This window comes from Diceros bicornis, chromosome 18 (assembly GCF_020826845.1).
Source record: "Diceros bicornis minor isolate mBicDic1 chromosome 18, mDicBic1.mat.cur, whole genome shotgun sequence".
Classification (NCBI taxonomy): domain Eukaryota; kingdom Metazoa; phylum Chordata; class Mammalia; order Perissodactyla; family Rhinocerotidae; genus Diceros; species Diceros bicornis.
Genome location: NC_080757.1, coordinates 14,141,648 through 14,167,506, shown reverse-complemented (window position 1 = coordinate 14,167,506; position 25,859 = coordinate 14,141,648). Strand labels below are relative to the sequence as shown.

Here is a 25,859-nt window from a genome sequence, read left to right as displayed (position 1 = left end):
CCAACCACCTTGTCAACCAGCCTCCGGGCTCCTCTGTCAGGCCTCATGTGTGGAGGCAGATGTGATGCTGAAGAATGTGGAGGAGGGGGTCCTAGTGTCTCCTCTAGATACCCCTCTCATGGTAGGGCCGAAGCTCTGGCCTCAGCTAATGTCATCCATCCTTTCATGAACCAACATCCAACACTTCTGTGACTGGGCAGCTCATTCCACACCCCACAGACATTAACACAATCCTGCCAATGTCGGGCATCTCTTCTGGATCACTGTTTCTTGAGTTCTGTTCCATAAAGCAGAGGTCAGCAAACTTCTGCAAAGGGCCAGATAGTAAATATTTCAGGCTTTGCAGGCTATTCGGTCTCTGTTGCAACTACTCTACTCTGCACTGCAGCATGAAAGCAGTCACAGCACAGAGATGAACGGCCGCGCTGTGTTCCAATAAAGTTTGTTTACAAGAACAGGTGGCAGGCTGGATTTGGCCCATGGACCATAGTTTGCTGAGTATGGTAGGTGTACACATGAAGAAATGCCCTCACCAACAGGTAACAGCTAAAGGGCAACCAGGGGCTCCTGGCCGTATGGGGTAGTACACACACACACATGCACACACACATGCACACACACGCACACATGGACCTCATAGAGCCAATCAGCTATGCCAGCCCAATGACTGGCACAAAGTTCACACTCGATATGATACATATTTGTTTATTTATCTATTTGATGATGACAGGATAGATGGAGGGACAAACATGTGCCACTGCGGGGGGCACGACTGTGGTCACTACAAATGAAAGATCAAAAAATTCTTGCCACGTGGCTTTGGGACACGGTTCTGTACTTGTATTTGAAAAGCAATAGAGCTAATATTTTTGCAATCGTGATGTATCACAGAAGGATGAAGTTGCTCTGAAAAAACCCGATTCTGGCAGAGTTGGCAATGGGGCCAGCCTCCCCCACTTTCTCTGAGGAGTGAACGACACCAGGCCCAGACCACTCTGGACGGGGGAGATGTGGAAGAAGGCTTTCGGCATTTTACACCCAAGGAAGTGTCTTGTTCTAAAAGGTGTTTTCCTGGGCTTCATTTCCTTTCACTCCCAGTAATATAAAATTGAAGATAACAGGGGCATCACATATATCCAAGCAGAGATTCATCGTTCGTGATGTTTAATAAAGCCAGTAAAACCTTAAAAGCGAGCTCCTTTCCTGTTAGGAGAGTCACCTGGGGACAGGGAGGGTTGGGTGAAGATCGCTCCCCATGCAGCCAGCATGCTTCCCACGGCTTGTCCGGTGCAGCCTGGGAAAACGCCCGGGCAGGTGCAGACCAGGCCAGGCTGCTGAGAGCGCTGGTGCTCCCTACCCAGCCCCCCAGCGACGTGTGGTACCCTGAGGCCCATAGTGTTGAGAGCCCCCTGTGGGGGTCCCTCACTTGTCCCCTAAAGCAGTGGGAGCCTTGGAGATCTCAGCATCTTCTGGCTTGAGGGATCCTGCAAAGTGCCTCAGATGAACTTCCTCAGGCTGGGCAGGTTGCCTTTCTCGAACACTTGCATCTCTCAAAAGGGGAGCCAGGGAAAAGTTCTTCCAGTTTCTCCCTGAAACTGAAGGGTGAACCATCGTTACGGTATTGGATACAGCAAAACAATAATAAACATTTACTTGTTGGCCTTACCAATCTCCAGATAATAATCTTTCACCCCACCCCGACTTGCTTGTGGCCTCAAGAGAATCAAGTACTTGCCTCTCTTGCCTCCATTCCCTCCCTGCCCACCTCGAGGGAGAGCAGGTCTCCACAGAGCAACACTGAGCCTGCGCTAGGAGTGGCTCAACACCAGGTCAGCTCTAGGGTGATGGACACCAGCCAAAGACTCATGATTTGGGGTCCAGGCCCCACCACGGCATAGCAGATTGGGAACAATGCCAAGGGAACCCTGGTGATACTGGGCCTCAAGTGGGGCTCTCAGGTGTGGCCTGATATCCCAGGAAGCTCCTGAAGAGGACTCCATCGTCATCCCCATAGCCACCTGCAGCCCCCCAGCCACTTCAGAGAAATGACAGGCAAGCAGGACAGCTGTGCGTGTTCTCCTTCCATTTCCCAGAGCCTTGGTCAGCCACGCCCTCTGGTTGGCCACCTTGGGTCAGATCTCTCACACTGAATGGAAAACCAGCCTAAATTCACAGCTCCCACCCTGAGGCCACGATTCAGGCCCCTCTGCTGGTGTTCAACACTGGCCACATTTCAAAGGCATCAGGAATGCTGGATGCTGGGCCCATCATGACCACTCCAGAGGAATTCTCCAGGTCCTAGTGTTTCCCCCAGGCCCACAAGCTGACATTGGCCTGTCCCCCAACCTCAGGCTGACACCAAGCACCAAGTGCTGAAGGTGATCCCTCAGGGAACAAGAGCATAAAAGCGGGAGGGCTCCATGGGGAGACAGCCCAGGTGCTCATCGACATACCATCTCTGGCTGGCTGGGTGGGGGGGGACACTCAGCCTCAGGGACTGCTTGGCCCAGCTCCAGCTCCAGGGCCTTTAACGGAGGTATGGGGCTCCCAGTCCTGATGCCAAACCCCTTCACGTGCTCTCCCAGCTCTTTTACTAACCACTTTTCTTCCCTGGCCTTTCTCTCACGTACTCCTTCACCCCCTCCCAATCACACGCACTATGTGGGTCAGGGGAGATCCTTGCTATCTAAATGATCTGACTATTTATTACTGGAGTTGTCACTGTTGCATAGTTGTGTAGGAAAGCAAAATCCTCAGGAAATATTCACTAATTAATTATAGGTGTGAAATCGGGGAACCTCTAACCATCCCCCAGCCACACCCCAAGTAACATGAATGTGTGTATCCCTGCCACTGGGCTGATGTCTTTATTAATATCACACTGAATGGACAGCATTGTAAACAGCCAACAATGTCATGCAAACATAATGCAAATCATCCTCCAAGTGAAACAGCAAATCTTGTAAAAGATGTGAGATTTCATGAAATTACGAGACTGATGCTGGAAAACTGCTCAAGTCACATGCAAAACCATCTTCGAATGGCTCTGTGGCAAAGTTAGACCAGTTAACTGAAGAAGAGACCATCAATAAGTATTATGACATGACACGGGGAGTGCTTCCATGAGACTGTGGGAAAATAACAGGCTTGCAGGAGGCCTCTGGGAAAACTGATGAAGCCCTTGAGTAGTTTTCCAAAAGGAAGCCTCTTGATAGATTTCCACTTCCAGCTCTGATGGGGTATCTAGGACAAGGCTAGCCATCCTGCTGTAAACAACCATAGAACTGGACACAATGCAGGCAGCCATGTTTTCAAGCATAGGACAACAGGTAGTGAAAATTGCCATTGCTGAGAGAGGTGACATTCACCAGGTGAGCCTCAGCATGGCCCTGATGTTTTGCTCGGGGACAGGTTCTCTGACTACAGTGCAGGGAGAAGGAGTCCAGGCAGAGCACGGCAACGCCTCTGAGCTAAGGAAGAGGAGATCAGAATCTGGGGCAGCTGAAGCAGCTAGAATCTGTGGGACAGGGCACAGGAGAAGAGAAAGAAGGGGGCTGTGGGGTGGAGGTCCAGAAGTCTTTGGGATGGAGTCCCCCCAAGTCCTTAGCTGAGCTGGGCTGAGCTTGCTCACGGTGAGACTGCATGAGGCTTACCAGAGAGTGGCCGTTATGGGGTTGAAAGTGGGACAGAGACACCAGAGGTTGAGCAGTACTGAGGGACACTGGAGGTCCAGCCCAGCCCGAGCAGAGAGACCTTCTTAACACCCTTTTGCTACTCTGAGGATCAAGCTAAAACATCAGAAATGCCCTACTTACTCTACACATCCCAGAGTAAGGTCCACTCAAGACCCACCCTAAAGAAGCCTAAAACCAAGTCCTGACAAGATCCTTAGAGGAAACAGTCAGGAGGTTGAGTTCCACAAGCTTGATGGGATTGGCAAATACCTTGGTATTTCCACAGATCTATCATAACAAAGTTTAAAACTAAGCCTACACAATCTCAAGGTGATTCATCAGTAACTGAACAGCCAACTAGAACAAAAATTCAACCCAGAGTCCCTAAAACATATTATTCACAATGCCCAGTATACAATTAAAAGTTACGAGACGTGCAAAGAAACACGGAAATGTGACTCATAGTCAGGAAAAAAGGCAGTCAATAGAAACTGACCCCGAGATGGCCCAGATGTTGGATTTAGTAGATTTGGCAGGCAGAGAATGTAAAGCAGCCTATTATAAATACATTCAAAGATCCAAAGGAAAATATGGTCTTAATGACAGAACAGCTAGGGGCTCTTAGGAGAGAAATGGAAACTATAAAAAATAACCAAATAGAAATTCTAAAACCAAATAGCACAATAATTGAAATGTAATATTCACTGGACAGGCTTAATAGTAGTTTGGAGATGGCTGAGGAAAGGGTCAGTCTCCTTGAAGACAGATCAATAGAAATTAAGAGGAAAAACCCGAGGAAAAATGAACAAAGCCTCAGAAACCTATGGGACAATATCAGATGGTCTAACATACACATAATTGGGGTCCCAAAAAAAGAAGAGAGGGAGAATGAAGCAAAATATATATCATTTCCCAAATTTGATGAAACTTCCTGATGTACAGAGCCAAGAATCTCAGCAAATCCCAAGCAGGATAAAACCAAAGAAAACCATACCTACGTACATCTTAGTCAAACTGCTGAAACCAAAGAATTCTACATCCAATGAAAATATTCTTCAAACATGAGGATAACATGAACATTTTCAGGTAACGAAAGCTGATGTAAACTATCTATAGTGACAAAATTAGGTAACTAGTTACCTGGGATAGGGAGGGTGGAACTGACTACAAAGGGGCAGGAGAGTACTTTCTGCCTTGATGGAAATATTTTACACCTTGAGTAGGGTGGTGGCGGCCTGAATGTGTACATTTGTCGAAACTTATCAAATTGTACATTTAAAATGTGTGCATTTTATTGTGTGTAAATTATACCTCAATAAAGTTGGTCCTTTTTATCATTTATGAAATATAAAAAATGAGTATAAAGCAATATCAAATATGAAAGATGCAGCATCATGCTACCAGGCAAGTTGGTCTGAAAACTCACACCCCTTCCCCACCCTGCCGAAAAAAACAAACTATCAACGCTTGATTCATTCTTTGTTCATTTTAAGAATTAGTGACATCAGCAAAAAGGCAAGGTAGGCAGCTCCAAACACCCAGGCCTCCACAAAACATCAGAAAAACAAGCAGAAATTTCAGGACCAACGCTGTCAGAACTCTGGGAAACAGTCCAAGGTTTACAGCAACCAAGCCAACGCTGAATCAAGAACAAGGCTTTTTTTTCTGGTAGTGACTTTCCGCAGAGCTGTTCTGTTCAAGGTGTACCCTTTCTCTTCCCATTCTTCCCTCCTCTGCCTGCCTGGATGTGTCCATGTGAGGAGAGTGTTCGCGTGCCCCCATTTGTCCGTAAGCCTCACATAGCTGAGTGCAGACACTGGATGTGAGAAACGGTGCAGAGGAGACGGGGCAGCCCACAGTGGGGCCAGCTGGCCCAGGCGGCTGGATGTGGGAAGAGCTGCTTCCGCTGGGGCACTGAGGACAGGTGTGGGGCCAGGGGTGCTGGCAGAGCCGCATGCATGCGCGTGCAGAGCAGGCAGCTGTGCGGGTGTGCCTGAGGGCACGCACGAGTGCCCGTGACTGAGTGTGAGCCGGTGGTTGACGCTGGGGCTGTCACAGTGCCCAGGCTGTGGGGGGAGGAAGGCCTGCAAGGAGTGGGGGACCCCAAGGCTTCACCTGCCCACCATCAGGCCACCTCCATGCCACAGCACCCTCCCCTCACACCTCACCTCTGCCTGACCGCAGGGAGAAGCTCAGGGTGCGCTTGATGCCCTCACAGTTGCCAGGGTCTTCATTGATGATGCCCACGTTGGTGTTCCAGGTGGTCCAGTTCACCTCATCCACCCTGCAGGGTGAGGAGATGGGGGAGCAGGGAGCTAGTGGCCTAAAAGCCATGCCCAGCTTCCCAGGTCGAGGGCTTGGCCCCACAGGCCAATCCCAAGAAGCCCATAGACCAGGATGGGGAGACATAGCTGGTGTGGGAGGGCCAAGGGGGGGCCTGCCTTTTGGACACCACCCCTACTATGAGGCCTAGGGACTTTAAATATCTGATCCTTCGTTTTGATCCTGATCACCAGACGACCACTTCTGGACACCTCGTTTTCCAGTATTTAATGTCTGGGTCTCACCCAGATCTAAGGTGGGTCCCCTAAGCCCACAGCCGAGCCCTGGGGCAGCCCCTGTACCTAGGGCTGGCGTTGGGAGAGTCTCCTATGCCCATGACTGGCCCCAAGAGGCCCTGAGGCAGGCCTCTATAGCCACAGCTGGCTGCAGGTGGGTCCCCCATACCCACAGCTGAGCCCCTGAGCTCCCCAAGCTTTGATTCCTGCCGGGGCATTACCTGAAACACCACCTGTAGTCATCCTTGCCGTCGGGTGTGTACCCCACCTGCAACAGCTTGCCCGAGCGGAAGGCCTTCCTTATACACTTAAGGAAGCTCTTCTCCGTGTCCAGGATGGTGATGGCTCTCTGCGGGAAGACACAAAGGGCGGAGGGGCTGAGGGTTCATCCAGGGACCGCCCCTGGCTGCTGGTGCTGGCTGCCAAGATCAGCCTCTCCAGAGTCTCTCCCAGCCCCAGCACGTCCCAGCTGGACCTCCCGTGGCCTCTACACTGGGCTTGTTCTGCAGCCTGGCAGGTGCACACTCCATGGAAGGAGCTCAGCCCACTCAGCCCCATGAGCGATGTGGAGTGTACCAGCCCACATCCTTCCCTGAGAAGCTCACAAAGGGGCAACACAGTGTAGTGGTTAAGAGCAGGCCTCAGGAGTGAGACTGTAGGGGCTGAATCCTGGCTGGGCTACTCACTAGTTGCCTTGGACACAGATACCTAACTTCTCCACGCCTCAGTGCCTTCATCCAGAACTGGGGACAGTAATCGTACCCACTCGACAGCATCATTGTGAGGATTAAATGAGAGCATGTACGTGAGACCCTTAGGAGAGTACCTGGCATAGAGTCAGTGTTACTTAATAAATATAATACCTCTATTGTTAGTTGAGAAGGCAGATGTGGACCAGGTGGCTCAAAAACTCAGCTGTCTGCACCCACCCCATATTAGCTACTACCTCTGAGTTTGGTCTCCAGTGCCCACCCTGGGAAAGTTCCTCTGAGGTGAGCCACCCATGGAGCTAAGCCCTTCATCTCCTTCCCTCGAGGACCACTTAGCCCACAGTAAACACAGTGTCTGTGAACACAAGCTGACGACGCTGGGCGGGGAAACCCTGCAGGAGGACCCAGAAGGGAGTTCACTGGGGGAGATGCTGCTGCTTGACCCCCCGGGCCTGGCTGGGCTTCCCTCTTCCTCCTTAAATCTGCCGGGGCTCACGCACCCAGCTGTGTTAAGCAGCAGAAAGAGCAACCGACACCCTCCTGCTGTGCACACCCCACCGACTGACCCACCTGCAACTTCCAGATGTTCTTACTCTCCTGTGCGATCTTGTTGACAGTCTCTCCCATGAGGGCGATGAGCATGTTGAGCAGGAGGATGTAGGTGAGAATCACGTAGGCCAGCAACAGGATGATGAAGACAGCCTTGAAGTCATAGTTCTCGGTGAACTCCAGGTCGCCCATACCGATGGTGAACTTGAACAGCTCCAGACACGTGGAGTACAGGCTGTTGTAGGAACTGTCAGGTGACCGGCAGCCATGCCCTCGCCACCTGTGTGTCATGGATTCAGCTGGCACGGAGTCATTCTTCCCGTCCTCAATCAGTGTCACCACCGCTACAGGGCATAGGGAGGGAGAGTTGTGGCTGGACGGAAGCCAAGACCCCAGGTTCCCCCAACATACACACCCACGACCCCAGGATGAGTCCACAGCAGGAATGCTGCTTGGTTATAGAGCGCCTTTGTGTGAATTTAAAAAAAAAAAAAACAGCACCCACTTCAAAACTGTTAGAAAATTGTCATAATATACTGTTTTGTTATGATAAGAACTTTATCATCATCTGCTAGGAAAAAATGTTAAAATAAACATACAAATCTATAGGTACAATGAGAATACAGCCACCTTTGTGCAGTACACAACATGCCTAATCTTACATGTCAGCCCTGGATCCACACTCACTTTCTCAGTGACACCCTGTCTGCCTGTGCCCCTTAGAAGGTGGTCCAGAGCCAGCCCATTCCAGAACCACGGGGGCTAAGCAGCTCAGAGCAGAAAGGCCTCTTGCTGTATTCTGCACTCTTCTTTGGGAAATGAAGTCCAGAGCCTAAGAGCTTCTGCAGCAGTTGTGCCCCATGGTTGCTGCAAATCGGTATCCACTAACCCCCTGGGCCTAATCCCTTCCTGTGGCTGCTGACAGGCAGGGCCTTCAGACAAGCTGCCAGAGCCCTCACCAATCCCTACGAGGCAAAGCTCCTAGTCTAAGCTGCCCATAACTTCCAGACAGAGATTCCAAAACAGGCTGTAGGGCGGGGACAGCAGAGGGTATACCATGTGAACCATGTAACTGCAGGACTCAGATGAGGATCAAAGCAGAGCCAGGCGCTCAAAATAATTATGTGGATGTGTCCAAAGGACACAGGAGCCAGCCTGAAGAGGTTCCCAGTGACAACTTCTCAGACAATTTGAGCATCAAAGTAGATGATAATAGTAAGGAGTTATAACCATCTAAGAAAGAGAGACTCCATAAAAAACAAAAACGAAAAGAATCTGTAAGGCCAGACTGATGTCAATAAACAAATGTGGGAGAAGGGAAAGCTATTCCTCACGATAGAATGCCAGCGAATGAATGCAGAAGGAATGATGGAGTTCCAGAGTCATCACTGGGCAACCACAAGGATTAGGTGATTCAGGTGAGAATCATCAGTGGGTGCTCAACTCACCAGGAGAAAATTTGATGAGAAACAGGATATTTAGACATAGTCTAAAGCATCTCCTTACAAAGTGCTTAACAATTACAAAGGGAAAGATAAATAACTTGACATTGGAAAAATCTGGCAGATCCAAGAAAGCAAAGTAATCAAAGTCCACATCATCAGAAATGGGACAAATAACATGAGACTCCTGATACGATGCACCGAGGAAGACACACGTTATCTCCTTGATAGTCTGACCGAAGATGCGCACCGGAATCTAATGGTGAGGAAAGGTGGGACAGACCCAAAAGGAGAGACACTGTAAAAACTGGCCTTTAGCATTAAAAATGCCAAGGTCACAAAAGACAAGGGAAGATTGAAGAACCGCTCCAGATTGGAGGAGACTGAAGAGGCATAACAACTGAATGGAATGCATGATCTGGGATTTTCCTTTTCTGTAAAAGACATTATTAGTATAATTGGAGAAATTTGAACAAGGTTGGTAGATTAGCTAACAATACCATATCGATGTTAATTTCCTGATTTTGATCATTACACTACATTTATGTAAGAGAAGGTCCTTGTTTTTAAGAAATACATACTGAAGTATTTAGTGGGAAAGAGCTGATCATGTCTGCAATTTACTCTCGTTTTTTTTTTAAGTGTGTGGGGTGTGTATGTGTGCGTGTGTATGTGTAGAGCAGGGAGAGAAAGTGCTAAAAACGTGGAATCTAGGTAAAGAGTGTAGACAGATTTGTACTATTTTTGCGGTTTTTCTGTAAGTCTGAAATAATGTCAAAATAAGATTTTTTTTAAAAAATGAGCCATAATGCAGCTATCCTACAGGCAAGCAACACTTTGTGCCTCAAAAATTACTTAAAACATTTTATGAACCACATTTCCAGGTTCTCTTGCTCATTTCAATGTGTTCTTCACCCATCCTCTCTGTCACCTGCAGACGCATCCCCACCGGGCCCCTTGACCCCCAGCCCTGCAGAGTCCTCAGAGAGCTGAGGTGAGCAGGGGCCCTGCCTTCCCACCAGCCCCAGCCAAGCCCATTACCTGTGGAAAACCCGAACAGGAAAACCAGGTAGACAAACATGAAGCGACACAGGTCTCTCAGGATCATCTGCAGGAGAGAGCAGACTTGTCAGAACCAAGTCTGGGCCCCAGGCAGGGCAAGGGAAGGGCCAGGACTGCGTCGGCCTGGGGGTTCATCTGGAGCCCCAGGAGAACCGGAGAACATGCGGGGGGGGTGGGGTTTGGTGGGCTTCAGCTCTGGTGTCATGAGGGAGTCATCCACGGCTCCCCCAGGGTCTTTGCTCTGGGGGAGGGAGAGCGGGGCCTGATATACAGGGGCGTCAAGTTTTAGGGGAGCCCCCAAATCTGGGTCAAGCCCAGATTGCCTGATTCTTGAGGAATTAGCTAGGAAAGTGGGTCCTGAGCTAAACCAGAGCCTCCCCAGACCATACGGAGGGTGGACAGAGTTTGTGGGACTGTGTCCCCCACACCCACGAGGCAAACGGGATCTGTGGAGAACCCCCTCAGGCACTGGCACCCACCTTCTCAATCATGACGGCATAGATGCCCATCTGCTGGAAGCCGCGGGTGTAGTAGAGCATGTTGGTCCAGCCCATGGCCAGGGAGAACACCATGGAGGCCACGTACTCCTTGCGGTGGCAGAAGTACAGCACCACGGTCCCCAGCATGAACAGCGACTGCACAAAGCTGAGGGCGGAGGGACAGGAAGCTCTGTCTAAGGGCACCTGGGAGGCCTGGCACCTCCCCCCCAGAAGAAGACCCCAGCTGTCTGGGCCTCTCCTCAGAGGCACAGGCTGTGGTGGGAGGTAGGGCTGGGTCTCCTGTCTCCTTCAGCCCATGATTCTCAGTGGGAGCAGTGTCACCCCCAAGAGGGCAAATATTCATTTGGGGTGGGAGGGCAGGTGTGTATAAAATCTTATTTTCTTTATACATAAGGCACAGATATAAATACAGTACATAAACAGCTATACAGTATATTTGTGGTATTAGATTTCATGGGAGGGGGAAGTAGAAAAAAACGTCTAAAAGGTAGTAAAGAAAAAAGGCTGAGAAACACTGCGTTAGCCCTGACAACCTCCCTGCTCAGTCCCCAGGAACAACAGCCTCACGGACAGCGGAGAACCTAGGAGGCCTAGGCCCGCAAGGAGGGACAGGCCGTGCTCTCCTGAAAAACCACAGGTAGAGACTATTGGTCACGCCCTCAAACTCAGGAGCAGAGCCAGGGAAAAGGTCTCTCAGCTCCTTCTTCTGGTGGGGGCTGCCCAAGTAGGCGCCCTGGGCAGGGTGGAGGACATCTGGACAATCCTATGACAGAGTCTGCTCAGTGGTCCCTTCTGTACTTATTCATCCAAGGTCTCCAGGTTCGTCATGGCCTCCTCCCTAAAGTCCCCCAGATACATGTACACTGTAGACCACGCTGACACCTCACCTCCCATCTGTGTGAGAGAACCCAGCCAAATCGGCCACCTGGCCGATGTGAGTCTATTGAAAACTGATGTCAATAAACTGGCTCATCAATTGGAGTTCTGCTGCAAAGAAAAACTATTACTCCACATTTGCAGAACCTTGGCCAAAATATGAACTAATGCCAGTTGAAATAGGTAAAGGGCTGTCTCAGGCGGCAAATGGAGTCCCCACACGTGGATTTTGGAAGCTGGGCAGCAGTGAACAAATGGAAACTGACTTGGCACACCCAAGAGGGCCAAATCCGAATCCGCGGTGGGGAAAGCTGAGCAGCCACTCTTTAATCAAGGAGCCTCAAAGGGCTCAGGGACCTCTGGAGGGGAGGTGAAGAAACCTAAAACAAGGAAGAGTGGAGGTTTTTCTGAAGAAGATAAAACAGAGGGTGTTTTGGACCTAGTTTCTTCAAACACCAGTGAAAACATTGGTATTTTACTAAAAACAGGACACGATGTGATTTTTATACAATACAGATTACAGAAAGCCCTCTTTTCCACTCAGCTCTCAGAAAGCTGGCGGCCAGACTTCTTCCCTCCAGCAGAAGATTAAAAAGATGCAATAGACTGACTTTGGATATTCTCCAATAAATGGTTTATCTAGACCAGCCTATAGTGAAGCTCAAAATTGATAAGCCCCATTCACACATGAAGAGCTTCCAGTCAGCTTTTTAGTCCTCCACTCTTAATCATGAGCAGACATCAAAGATTTCCAGGTATCCTGAAGATAGCCTCTAACACGAGAGAACAAAACAGCAAATGAGAAACAACAACTTGGAGAAAACAAAAATTAGGCAGAGAGAAGAAAAATTTACCAAAAACTATCTTAACAGCCTTAGAGAGACAAAAGAAGATATTGCATCCATGAAACAAGAATAGGGTGCTATAAATAAGTAACAAACAAAAATTTTTAAAAGAGCACTTAGAAATTAAAAACAATATCAAAAATAATAAACTCAATAGAAGGGTTGGAAATTAAAGTTGCTTGGAACCTCCCAGAAAGATGAGCCAAAGATAAAGAGATAGAATACAAGTGAGAAAATATAAGAACTAGTCCAGGACTAGGTCAGGAGGTTCAATATACAAATCATAGGAGTTCCAGAAGAGAGATCAAGAAATAATTCAAGAAAATATCCCAAAAATAAAGGACATAAATTTCCACATTGAAGGAGCCCACTAAGTGCCCAGAACATTGGATAAAAACAAATCCACATCAAGACACATCATTAAGTTTCAGAACACTAGGAACAAACAGAAGATACTACAGATTTACAAAGAGAAAAACCAAAATGGGTCTTAAAAGAGATCCATAAGCAGAATGGCTTTGGACTTGCCGTCTGTAATGCTGGAAGCAAGGAGACAATGGAGAAATATATTCAAATTTTTTAAAGAATTTTATACCCAACCAAACTATCAATCAAATGTAAAGGTATAGTAGAAATACTTCCAGACATGCCAGATTTAAAAGAAATTGTACTCCCCTCTTCCCCACTATGTGCCTTCTTTCTTTGGTTGAGGCTGTCCTCCCCAAAAACGAAGGAGTAGATCAAGAAAGAGGAAGACATAGGGGTCAGAAAATGAGAGATCCAAATAAGGGGGGGAAGTGAAAGGGATCTCCAAGGAGCTAGTGAAGGGATGACACCTTGGATGTCCACATGGGAGCAATGGGACTCAAGAACCAGGCATGGTGAAAGCTCTCAGCACTGTGCCCTCTGCCATTATACCATCTTTTTCACAAGATGGAAATACTGAAGGATGTGCTTAAACAAAACACTGGGTAAAAAATCAAGAAAGAGACAGGAACTCTAACTCAGGTGGAAAGCAAGGCAAATTCCATGGCTGGCAGCAAAGAGAAGTCCCAGGATGACAGCTAAGCAGCCAATCCAGAAGGCAACAGCCCAGTGAGAAAGGGAGGACAGCGCTCCAGGAGGAAATCTCTCATGAAAAAAAAAAATGAGGGATCTGATCATATAATTTATGTGATTGATATTGAGGAAAATTGTACTGAGCAGTTTTGAGACATGTGAAAAGAATTAACAATGGGTACAAAGAAAACTAAACAAGTGAAAACGAGGTAATTATTAACTTTAGGAGAAACAAAAAGAAAAGAAATATTATAGCATGTTGTGAAACTCAATTGCAAATAATATTTGCAGAGGCATAAGAATGCAAATACTGAATACTAAGTGAAAGAACAATTATTACAAACCATGTTGGAAGACTGGAGGAGGGGAAGGCAATATAAGATGTTCAGTTTCCTCTACCAGATGCATAAACGCCAAAAGAAAGAGCTAAAAGAATGGAAAGTGATTGTCCCTGGGAAGGAAGATTGCAGGAAACGGGCAGGGTGGAGACAGGGAACTCCTATATTGGCTATAAGCTTTTTAGTACTTTTTAAATTTTTACCTGTGTGCATGGGCAGCTTTGAGAAAATAAAATAATTTTTAACATGTCCATGATGGGTCTTCCTAGGAATAGAATTGAGTTTATTGGCAAAACATTTTGTAGGAGAACACTGCCTCTCTTAGTAAAGCAAATCAGTGTTGCGCTAACTCTATAGACCCTGAATTTGCCCTTTAGAGCTAAAACGTAAGTATCTCAAGATTACAGTAAAAAGATGGGTTTTATGAGTCCTAGGGACAAGATAGCTGCAATAGGATGAGAAGTAAACCCCTTGTATTTGCCAGGAATAAAGAGAGAGGCCCCAGGAATGAGGGAAAGCTGGAGATCAGAGTAGAGGACATAAGTAGAGATCCTAGGAGAAGGGCCTTTCCCCATCTGAACTGCCCCTCTGTATCCTGGGCCCTCCAAGGGAACCTGATAAGGTTTCAGCTTATTTTATGAAGGAAGGAGGTTCCCCGTGACATCCCCATTGCTTTATAACTGTGTTTTTGCTTATCTGTCTCCCCCTAAAGTAGAGATTCTCAATCAGGGGCGATTTTGTACCCACCCCCCCAAGTGGGGAGCATTTAGCAATATCTGGAGACATTTTTAATTGTCAAGACTGGGGGACAGGGAGGGTGCTACTGGTATCTAGTGGATAGAGGCCAGGGATGCTGCTAAACATCCTACAATGCTCAGGACAGCTCTCCACAACACAGAATTACCTAGTGCAAAATGTCCAGAGTGCCAAGGTTGAGAAATCCTGCCCTACAGATTGGAAATTCCTTGAAGGAAGGAACTATGTCTATTTCATCTCAGTATTCCAGTGCCAACGCAGTGAATCCCAGATGGATGGACAAACGGATGGAAAAAATGAACAAGGGTAGAGCTCACTCAGACTATAAACCACATGGGCGCATGGAACAGGTCTATCATTCCCAGCACCTGGTACCTCTGGCACAGAGTGGACCTCAGTATTCATTCACCCAACAAACATTTATCGAGTGCCTTCCATCATTCATTCAACATGTCTGTGAGGTCCTACTACGTTCCAGGCCCAGCGTACACGAGAGAACGAGTGAGAGCTGATTGCTGTAACCTCCGGGCTGGGCCCAAAGACGCGGTCGGCTATTGAGGTGTAAGAGTCAAAGCGTCACTTACAAAAGCATCTCACTGTGGCTGTCCACAAACAAGGTCTTCAGGGACGGCTGCCTCTGCAGGAAATACTGAATCTGCAGGTAAAGAGGCAGAGTCAACTCCCAGGAGAGGTTAGAGGAGGGGCCCCCAGAATGCTTTCTAAATGGCGCTACAGAGGGAGTGTGTCAAAGCGGAGATTGCGAAGAGAGTGGGACGGGTGGGTCAGGCTAATGGGGTAATGTTACGTGACTCAGTCAAGAGAGAGGTTTAAAAATAGAGAGTGGAATTATAACCATACATAGAAGTAAAGACAGGAAGGAAAATCACCAAAATGTTATCAGTAGTTGTGCTTAAATGATGGATTGGGCAATTTTTTTCCTTCTAATTTGTGCTTTTTTCTCCTACTTTTCTTATAGTCAAAATGCTTTAATCAGCCTCCACTGAACTAACTTACCAGATGAACCAGTGCTCTCCACTCCCTGAATACATTCTGACTGACGTCCACGGTGAATGCTGGCGGCTCGGCGACACTCCCCAAGACACCCGCACACTCCGCTTCCTCCCGCCAGTTAACCTGTTTGCCAAGAGGCCTTTTTGCCCACTGCACTTGCTACTGTGGCTTTGTATTTTATTGTAATATAAACCACGAGTGTGAAATTAAAGACAATTGTTTCTGTGAAGACAGTCCAATGATTTGGAAAGACTCCTTAAAGGCGAGTTACATTTTAAAAAATTGGGTGTAGTTTAGATCAAAAAGATTAAGGAGAAAAAATCACAATAATCTCAAACTATTTATACATGTAACAGTTGTCCCACATTCAAAGAATAGACTGTTCATGCATTAGAAGAATGACCAAGGAATGTGCACATACAAGTTTTCAGTTAAAATAAAATGTTTCCAGTATATGTGTGAGATTTCTTTCATTATTCTGATCTTTAATGCACTGTTTTGATTAATTAAACATCTACCAGTCATGATCCTGTCTCTTAAGAGGCTTCCACTCTACTTCTGTAATTAAATATTCCATTCAACGGAGAGCCCCAACTGTCTGTCTTCAAACATGACTGCCCTGTGCCTGCGGCGACCCACCGGGCAGAACCCCACCCCCAGCTGTGGATGCCTAGATGGCTCTCATCTTCACCTGTGCATCTCTTAGCTCCTCAAGCAGGGCCATTACTTGTCCAATGAATTCAAAAGTGAGTGAGCAGTGAGTGAGTCTCTTGGCTTTTTGTTTTGGCGATAATGGAAACTCACAGCGTGGGAAGGAATGCTTACCCCTCGGAAAAAAAAGTAGACTCCCCCTGATACAGAAAGAATCTCTCCAGTAACTCGGAAATAGTCCCCAACGGTGTTTTTCAGCTTAAAGGGAGGCTGCAAGGTGCAGAGAAGTTAGTGACTCCGTTCACTCATTCATTCATTCAACAAACATTTACCAGGTACCAAACCCTGTGATTAAGGCCTAGCCCCTGCTCAAGAGGCTCAGCCTCCATCAGGAGAGAGAGACACAAATAAAGATTATACATTATTATAGGGACACCTGCAAGGAGGCCCCTCTGTGGGACATGATTCCCAAGTGGCACTTCCAGGTGCCAAGTGGAGCATCCATACAGTGCTGTGCTGTCTCCCGGACAGTGTCCCAGCCTGGAGCTCCGCTGGGGGGGGGGGGGCGGGGGGAGGCTTATGCGGACACGCTCTTACAGACCCAATGCCATATGCCTCCTGCCGCCCCCACAGCCCCTGGTGAGTGCCTGGTCACCCAGGACTGTCAAGGTTTCCCACGCACGGTGGAGGGAGAGACATCCCACACACACATGTGTGTGTCGTCCTTGTGTTTCAACAACCATTTCCTGGAGTGGGCTTCCTTTCAGCCTACCATCGGTGCTTCGTAAGCACTAGTTCACCAGCTTGTCTTATTAGCACGTTTCTCTTTTATTTTAAAACGAAGTCATTAAATGGCCTTAATAGGTAGATAGAAATCAGGTTTCACCTAACCAAAAAGTTGAGTTTTTAAATCAAATTTACAAGCAAGGGACCCTGGAAATAAAGGCAGAAAATTAAGCGTTTGGATATTGAATGAAAAGGACTCAATTCAGAGACTTGAGGGAGGGGCTGGCCTGGTGGTATAGAGGTTAAGAGCGCCTGCTCTGCTTCAGCGGCCCGGGGTTCGCTGGTTCAGATCCTGGGAGCGCACCGACACAGCGCTTGTCAAGCCATGCTGTGGTGGTGTCCCATATAAAGTAGAGGAAGATGGCTACGTATGTTCGCTCAGGGCCAGTCCTTCCTCAGCAAAAAGAGGAGGATTGGCGGCTAATGTTAGCTCAGGGCTAATCTTCCTCACAAAAAAAAACAAACAAAGATACTCAAGGGAGTCCCTGGCTCCTGGTAGAGAAGAAATCCTGGCCTCAAGCTGATTTGGTACATGGCCCAGGGCCTGGCACAGAAGAAGCGCTCAAAAGTGTGTGTCTAGGGAACAAATAATGAGCAATTGAGGGACCAGAAGTAGGCAGACAAGCAGGTGGCAAGGGGCTCAGGGCTTCTCCCAGACCCTGACCCTGTGGACACCCAGCCCGGGGGAGGGACGCTTCCAGAGCACTAATTCCTGTACCCTTTCTAACCTACTCCCTCTCTGCAATCAGGGACCTCAGCGACTACACACTCAGCCTCACAGACCAGGAGGCTAAAGGAGGGGCTGAGAATAGGGCGGAGGTGGGGCGCACAGGAATATAAGATCTCCAGTGATCCTTCCATCTCTCTAGCGAGCCCGGGAGGAGTCCAGGGCCCGGCCTGGGCCTGGGGTCTTGGGGGTCTTATAGGAATGCCCACCCCTTCTCCCCTGAGCCCCACCCCAAGCCCCAAGCCCCAGGCCGCACCAAGCCGTCCACAGGCCTGTAGTAGGCGACCGTGGTGAAGATGATCATATACAAGCTGTAGACGAAGAAGTTGAAGTAGAAGATGCGCTTGACGAATCTGTCCCACTTGTCCTGCAGGAGTCGGTTCAGCGGCTCCACCAAGAGCATGTCCTGGCGATTCTAAGGGGAGCAAAGAGAGGTGAGGCCCACCCCCACCAGGAACTGCCTGGCAGAGGTGCTGCTCACACCTGCATCTCTGAACAGCACCAGGCAGGACCACCCCTGCGGCCGAGGAGCAGCTGAGGGTCACAGATCTGAACCAGGAGCTCACTGTGTGGCCCACCCTCCGGCCCTCAGTGCCCTTGTGTGCACAGTGAACGCGGGGTGAAATTGCACAAGCGACCCTAAGTGCCCCTGACACTTAAGGGCTCACGGTGTTGCCAACATTCTCTACCATTATCTCTAATAACTCCCGGGAGCCCACATGCTTATTGTTCCCACAATAACGGGAAGAGGCTGGTGCAGGCAGAGCCTGGCATGGGGCCGCTCAGGGAGGGGCTGAGGGCAGGTGGGAAGGGGCCTCTGAATTCCCCAATTCTCACATTTCCAGTCCTGGGTCAGGCAGGCTATCCAGGCAGGAGTGGTAATTATCTATGCATGAGATGGAAGGGAACTAGTAAGCCTTTCCTGCAGCGAGTGTGCCCAGTGCCTGGGATGCTGTCGTCAGAAATATGCTTTGGGGCAAAAATCTCATATCCAAGAGATCTCTGTTAAAATTCAAGTATCCCTAGGATGGATGAGCCCAACCTCCAGCCCAAGCTTGAGCTCCCACAACAACGTCCCTGTTCAGTGTCTTCTTGAATACCTCTGGGGATGGGAAGCTCCCTGCTGCCTCAAGAAGCCTGTGGAGAAACACTGACTCTTGGGAAGACCTATTCTCTAGAGTAAAGTTAGTCTTCTCTGCCCTCCACCAGGGGTCCCGGCTCTGCACTCAGGGGCCCCAGTACTGCACTCCTGGCCCCTGAGAGCCTTCAGAGACATGAAGACGGCAGCCATGGCCCTGGAGCCCTCTCTTCTCTATGTCAAACACTGCGGTCCTTTTTGAGGCCATTCTTACCCAGGCCAGCTCTCTGGAAACACTTGCATCCGGGATTCTGAGTCAGAGGCCCGGATTCAGCATGACAGCCCAGCTGGGGGCTGACAGGGCAGAGCAAAGCAGGCCAGGCCTCTCCCTCCTCTGGACTCTGCCCCTGTGACCAAGCCTCTCCCTGTGAGACATCACGGCAGCCCCTCATCACCGAAAGCACAGACTCAAGCCCCCTGGTCTCCTTAGGGGCTCGGAGCATCACCTTAGAAAGAGCAGACAGGAAAGGCAACCTTCAAGGCAGTGGTGGTAGGACGGACTTTTCATCAAGTGGCTTTGGGACCCTCACTTGGAAACCAAATAACTATGTAAGACGCCTACCTTACATCTACACAAAAATTAATTCTACATAAATTAGGGAGCCAAACATGAAATACCTACAGAGGAGCTAAAGGAAAATATTGCAGGCTATGCATGTAATCTTGAAGTGGAAAAGGCCCTCCAAGGCAAGACACATGTCATAGAAGCTAGAAAAGAAAAAGGCTCATCAACTCGACTCTGTCAAATGAAAACTCTTTATAAGCAAATGATGCCATAAATGAAGTTAAAAGACAAGAGACAGACTGGGAGAAAATAAAATATTTGCAACATAGGCAATAAAGAAAGGATCAGTTCAGTCTACAACGAGTGCGTCTACAAACCAAAAGGGATGAGACGAACAGTCCAGTAGGAAAGACGGCAAAGGACAATGAACAGGAAACCTACCGAAGAAATAGGAATGGTCGGTAAACATGCGAAAAAATGCCCGACCTCACGGTAATCAAGAAAACGAGAATTAAGACATCAATAAGATAGTATTTTTGCCTCCATGGACTTAAGCTAGTTTAAAAAAAAAAAAAAAGATTGATGATACCCAGGTTGGCAAGGACATGGGTAGATGTGTCCCCACTGGTGGTAGGTGAGTGCATTTATGCAATCTTTTGGGAGGACAATTTGGCAGGAGCTATTAAAATATTAAAATGTACACACATTTTGACTTAGCAATTTCAACTCCAGGTATCTTTCAAAGAAAAATTCTCAAACCCCTGCCAAGTGGCCTGCAGCATTATAGTAGCAAAAAACTGGGAGTAACTGGAATGTCCTTCTAGGGACATTGACCCCCATCCCTACCGTGGAATCCTATGCAGCAGTCCTTTTAATGAAGCAGACCCACATGTACTGATAAAAAACTGTCTACCAGACATGCTAAGTGAAAAAGCTGGTTGTTCTACATTATGTACAGTCTGATCCCATTTATGTAAACATAATGAAGCTACATAGTTTTATATGGTATAAAAGGAGGATTCTTTTTTGTCTATGCACCTCTGAAATACTTAAGTTTTTATGGGAATATCATCATACATTGATTGTATGAAGAAGGAAAACATTTGTCGGAACACATGGGGAGATGAGGCTGCAGGGCCTAGGCTCTGAGCAACAGGCTCTCATTGACGGGAGGACAGGCAGAGCCAGATCAGGGCCGGGGGTGGGGGTGGGTGCAGTGAGACTGGGCCCACTCACAGGGGTCTCGCTGCTGCTGTAGGCGATCACCTCCAGCACTGAGTTCTTCTCCCAAGTGTCAATGCAGGACAGGTCGTAGAGCGAGGAGTGCACGGGCCCGTAGGCCCACTCGGTGAACTTTCTGGACAGGTGCCTGCACTCTGGCTCCTGGATCTCCCTCTGGAGAATATAGGCCAAGACCTGCCACGGGGGCACAAGAGCCTGTTAGAGGCCAGCCTGGGGCCCTGCCACTGGTTACATCCCCACCGAGCCATCAGCTCTACTCCAAGAATACTTATGCTTCCCAGCCCAGTTGGAGACCCCACCCAAGCCCCAGGAGAGCCCTCAACCCCATCCAGCAGCCTCCTGACCGCCATCAAGATCCACCTGCCCACTGCCTCAGACCCCAACTGCAACCACATCAGACCCGTCACCTGATCACACCTGGCCCCCTAGCTCTCCTGTCTTACAGTGAAAGACTGCAGTGGGCCATTCTAGAAAACGTCAAGCCAGAAGGAAATAAAGAAAATCTAAGAAATAAAACCAAAGTTATAAAGCCAGGTTTCTCATCCTAAGAGGCTAGGTATGAGCAGGGACGAGCTCCAAGAATGTCCTGGTACTGAGAAGCCCCCTCCCCTCCAATTCCTGACTGCCCAGCCCCAGCATTAGCCTTCCATGGCCTGATATCATCCACAGGCCCCTGTTTTGGCTTGGGCCTGCCCTACCCCAAACCCTCCCCTCAGGACCCTCCCTATCACCCTGAAATCCTGCCTGCCATGGAAAAACACCAACAGCTCCTGGTTCCATTTCACCCTCGGCTCCACCCACCCCTATCCCCAGGCCCCAGCACCCAGCCCTCAGCCCACCTTGTTGGTGATGCCCAGAGTTGGAAATCAGCGATGGCCACGTGTGCAGGGCTGGGCTCTGCTCAGCGTCTCACTACCCCTCTGGCTTACTCTAACAGCTCCCTGCCCGACCCCACCAGCTGGTGTGACAGCATCAGGGCTCCACAAGTGGCGATGCCAGGCGCACACAGTGAGGTAGGCAGTCCCCTCCCACAGCACCCTCGAGAGTCACACCCCCAGCTCAGGTGCGACCGACGCTCCCTCCCTACCCCGATCTTCCCGCTCCCGGCGGCCAGAGCCAGCGGCGTCAGCCCCTTCTTGTTGGTGAGCTCCTCCAGCTTCAGGGTAGGATGGAGCTTAGCCCCCAGGATCAGAATCTCGTTGTACATGCTCGTCACAAACTTGGTGTTGTCAATCGTGTTGTCGGCCACCTCCACCAGCGCATGCAGCACCGAGTTGCCCACAGAGTCCCTGGCGCTGATGTCTGCCGGCTGCCAGGAGTTCTGCAGCAGGAACTTCACAATGCCCAGCTGGTTGGTGCATGCAGCGAGGGAGAGGGGCAGTTCACCTGCAGCAAACACAGGCACTCGGTGGGCCTCGGGAATAGACTGGCTTGGTCCCTGGGTCACTCAGCCTCCAACTCCCTCTGTCCCCACCCTACACCTCCCCTTAGCAATTGTCAAAAAGCCAAGTGTCTACCACATGGTCTCCTTACCAAAGTAGAAGCCAGGCCGCCCTTTGGTTTTCTTAAAGAAGTCCCCATTGGCTGCAGCCTGGACATTTGCCCCATTCTCCACCAGGAGGGTCACCAGTGCCATGTTCCGCCTCTCGATGGCAATGTGCAGTGCCGTCTGGCCTGTGGAGGATGTATGCTTTTGGCTTTATGCTCATAGTCCTGAGGGGGTGCCCTGGCAGGTGCTGGGGGAAGGCCTGGGCAGAAAGTGCTGGATGATGCACCCACCAGAGGAGGCTAGGCCAGGATCCCCAAAGGGGGCCCAAGGAGTCCCTGAGGCAGGAGTAGAGACCCCCAGGAACAGGGGACACCAGACTGGGAGCTGGAGGAGTCAAAACTGTCCAAGGGCAAGGAACAGTAGCAGAGAGGGAGGCCATGACTTCCAGGGGCAAGGAACACGAAGCCTGCAGAGGGGAGGAAGGGGCCCTCACTGCCAGGAGAAACCAAGCCAGCAGGCGGGTGAAGCAGGGACCCCCAGGGCCAGGAGATGCTGACTCAGTGGCTGGGACTGGGAGTCAGGAGCTCAGAGGCTGGCCTAGGCTTGCCCCCCTGGCCCCAGGTGTGCTTGTGGGCAGAGCCACGCCCGCCCCCGCCCCCTCCTCACCCTTGTAGTAGCTGTCCGTGTAGCTGGCATTGACTAACTCCTTCAGGCTGTCCGTCTGCCGGGCAATCTCCAGGAGCAGGGGGATGGTGTCATTCTGCCCGTCATGCAGGTTGAGCATGGCTTTCAGCAGACAGGTCTTCCCTGTCTCTGGGTCTGCAAGACAAAGTGAGGGTCAGAGAAGGGCGTGGCGGCCGGGCCCCTCCCAGGAGCCCGCCCTCTCGGGGGCCACCTTTGAACTCGCTGTCCATGAGGCGCTTCTTGCTCTTCTGCAGGAAGAGCAGCAGGCTCTCCAGCTCCTCGCAGTTGTTCTGAGCGACAGCGTCGAAGATCTTCCTGCGATCATAGAGCTTGAGGTTCTTCTGGACGCTGCCGGTGACAGAGTCCTGGGACAGCTGCCTGTGGGCCAGAAAACCCCCTGGTCTCATACTCTGGTCTCCCCTCAGCCCTGAGGCCCTCGGAGCTCATTAGGGAGCACCACCAAACCCCAAGGCAAACCAAAACGGGGAAAACATGATAAAAAGCCACCCTTCAGTCCAGGAAACTGATGTCACAGGGAACAGACGGGCACATGTGCCCCCATGCTGTCCCCACCCCGCCTGGGATCATCCAGAAAGTCTTTGCCACCACCGCTTCTTCCAACACCCAGGCCATCCACCTCTCTGCCTGCTTGGGAGCTGCAGCTCCGGGGGAAGTAGCCTGGAGGAGCTGGAGGAAGGGGTTGGAGGGGCTTGGCTGGCTCCTGCTAAGTGAAAAAGTGTCCTCGCACAGCCCCAGAAGTCAGCCAGTCTGTGTGCCACCCCTGTCCTGCCTTGGAGGAGGCAAGAAAGCTGGTGGGCTCCTCATTGGAGCTGTTTCCTGTTCTGTCTAAAAGCATCCTGGACTTGATCTTTTTGACTTGAAGTCTAAGTGTTTGGAGCTGGTGAGCATTCCAGGCCAGGCACCTAGAGATCAGCTGGCAGCTAAGGTCAGCAAAAATGCCAGCATCCATGTGTGACATGTCCCGAAAGTCCTATGAGTGCAGAGGCTGGACTAGACATCCTCTGAAGGATCCCTAGATCCCTGGGTCTACAGCCCATAAGCCAGAGCACAACGTGGTTTCTCTATGGCTGGGGCCTCAGCCAACTGAGCCACTTGGGCTCCTGGTGGGGAGGGTGGCAGGGCTACCGGTGCAGCTTACCTGGCACAAGTGGGGCCATCCCCAGGTCTCTGGATGATGACAACAGGGCTGACAGTGATGGCTGGGCAAGAGGCCAGCTGGCCTTCCTCGTAAGAGTAGTCCATGGAGGATGCTTCCACTGAGTCACACTTCCCAAAGAGCTGGCTGCGGCTCTTGGTCATGGGGAAGATGTGGAGCGTGGCTGGAGGTGGCCTGGAGTCAGGGTCTCCATCTGGGGGGTCTGGGCAGGAGTCCTCTTGGGGCAGGTCCTCAGAATCCCCTGAGTCTGAGCTCCCCCATTTCTTCATCCTCACCAGATCCTCTGTGGCCCAAGAGGCAGCCTGTGGGCAGCCATCGAGATCAGGTTTGTTCCTGGCTCGAAAACTACACGACTCCGGCCCCACCGCCCTCCTTGCAAAGGCTCCTGTGAAGGAGGACACCCAAAAGGCCCAACAGCTGCTGCCCTCAGCCCCCCAGAACAGAAGCTTTCAGGGATGCTATACCTCCCACCCCCGAAGCCCCAGGCCTAGCAGCCACATGGGCCTCAGCCTCCAGGGATGAACAGGCCCCCCAGCACGGAGCCTTCAGGGTCTGAGGGACTTGGTTGGGTTGTTCCTCTTCTCTGGGCCTCGGTTGCCTCATCTGCAGAGTGGGGGCGATAACCTCTGCTCTGCCTCCCTCCAAGAGCCAAGTAAGGAAGCAGTGGGAGTGGCTGTCACTGGCTGTGCCTTCAGGGAGGAACTCATGAGGAGGATGGCTCAGCCCCAAGGAAATGGGCATCTGTGTCCCAGGAACAGGTTGGCCAGCAGGGACTGTGAAACTCACTCCACACTACAAGGGCCCTCCCGTGCCATGTGTGCCGGTCACAGCTATTGCAACTATTGAGTTTGTGGAGGATTTTTGCACTTTGTGTCATTTTCGTAAAATTAGTGTATTTCAAGCATCCTGGCCCTGAACGTTTAGAATTTAAGTGATTTGGGGCTGGTGGGCCATCCAGGCCTGAAACACCTGGAATTAAGCTGGCAGCCAGTGCCTGCACATGTAAACTTGTGTTGATACTGTTTTCCACTCCCTTCCTCACCTCACCTCCTACTCTTCCCTCCACCCAGCTGGGCATCCATGTGCTGGTACCCAGGGCTGTCCCACATCTCGGTGGCCTTTGTTCCGGCAGTGCCTCCACTTGGGTGCTTGTTCCTCCTTCTCCTCTTCTCACATCCTACCACAACTCAGATGCCATCTTCCCTCAGCATCCAGCACTGACGCCACCTCCTCCACAAAGCCCCCTGATCCCTGCACTGGTCGTGCCTCCTCTCCCTCCAGAGTGGCGCAGCTCATTGTCCATCCACCCCTCACGGCCCTCTTAGCACAGTCCACCATGCGGTCTAGCAATTTCTAGCACTGCTTTATCTGCCCCCTGCCCTGTGACCTCCTCCTGGGCAGGAAGCTTGCCTGACCCATGTCTTAATGAAAAAAAGCTGTGCTGGTTACCGTGGGGGAAATAAGAGAGATCAGATACAGATCCTTCTAGTTGCCATTTCCATACGGAGTCAGGGAGATTCATGTTCCAACAATGGCTGGATTCCAGAAAACAGCCACTGAAGGAACGGGAGGCTTCTCAAGGCCTGCATTTTCTTTTTTTTTTTTTTTTATTCATTTATTTATTTATTTATTTTGTGAGGAAGATCAGCCCTGAGCTAACATCCATGCCAATCCTCCTCTTTTTGCTGAGGAAGACCAGTTCTGAGCTAACGTCTATTGCCAATCCTCCTCCTTTTTTTCCCCAAAGCCCCAGTAGATAGTTGTATGTCATAGTTGCACATCCTTCTAGTTGCTGTATGTGGGACGCGGCCTCAGCATGGCCGGAGCAGCGGTGCGTCGGTGCGAGCCCGGGATCCGAACCCGGGCTGCCAGTAGCGGAGCGCGCACTTAACCGCTAAGCCATGAGGCCGGCCCGAGGCCTGCATTTTCAAGCAAAGGTTCAGGCAGTGAAAATTCAGAGCACATGGCTGGGCCATGGCAGTAAATCAGCTGTGATCTGATGCCCAGATCCGTGGGGAAAAAATGAGGCAGCCTCACCACTCTGCATCCTCTGAACAAGACAGACAGCTGACAGCCAGTC

General features: G+C 50.2%; 1 protein-coding gene across 1 annotated transcript; it reads right to left on the bottom strand.

The window, feature by feature from the left end:
* Positions 1–691: 691 nt before the first annotated feature.
* Positions 692–24,256, bottom strand: TRPV1 (transient receptor potential cation channel subfamily V member 1). Its single transcript, XM_058560055.1, has 15 exons — positions 23,762–24,256; positions 22,814–22,980; positions 22,585–22,737; positions 21,963–22,103; positions 21,517–21,815; positions 20,424–20,603; positions 17,801–17,959; positions 16,206–16,301; positions 14,954–15,024; positions 10,475–10,640; positions 9,975–10,041; positions 7,513–7,835; positions 6,454–6,581; positions 5,843–5,958; positions 692–1,595 (listed from the first exon to the last, which is right to left on the bottom strand). The coding sequence occupies exons 1-15, from the start codon at positions 24,046–24,048 to the stop codon at positions 1,423–1,425; spliced, it is 2,526 nt and encodes an 841-aa protein (XP_058416038.1). The 5' UTR covers positions 24,049–24,256; the 3' UTR covers positions 692–1,422.
* Between the last annotated feature and the right edge of the window lie 1,603 nt (positions 24,257–25,859).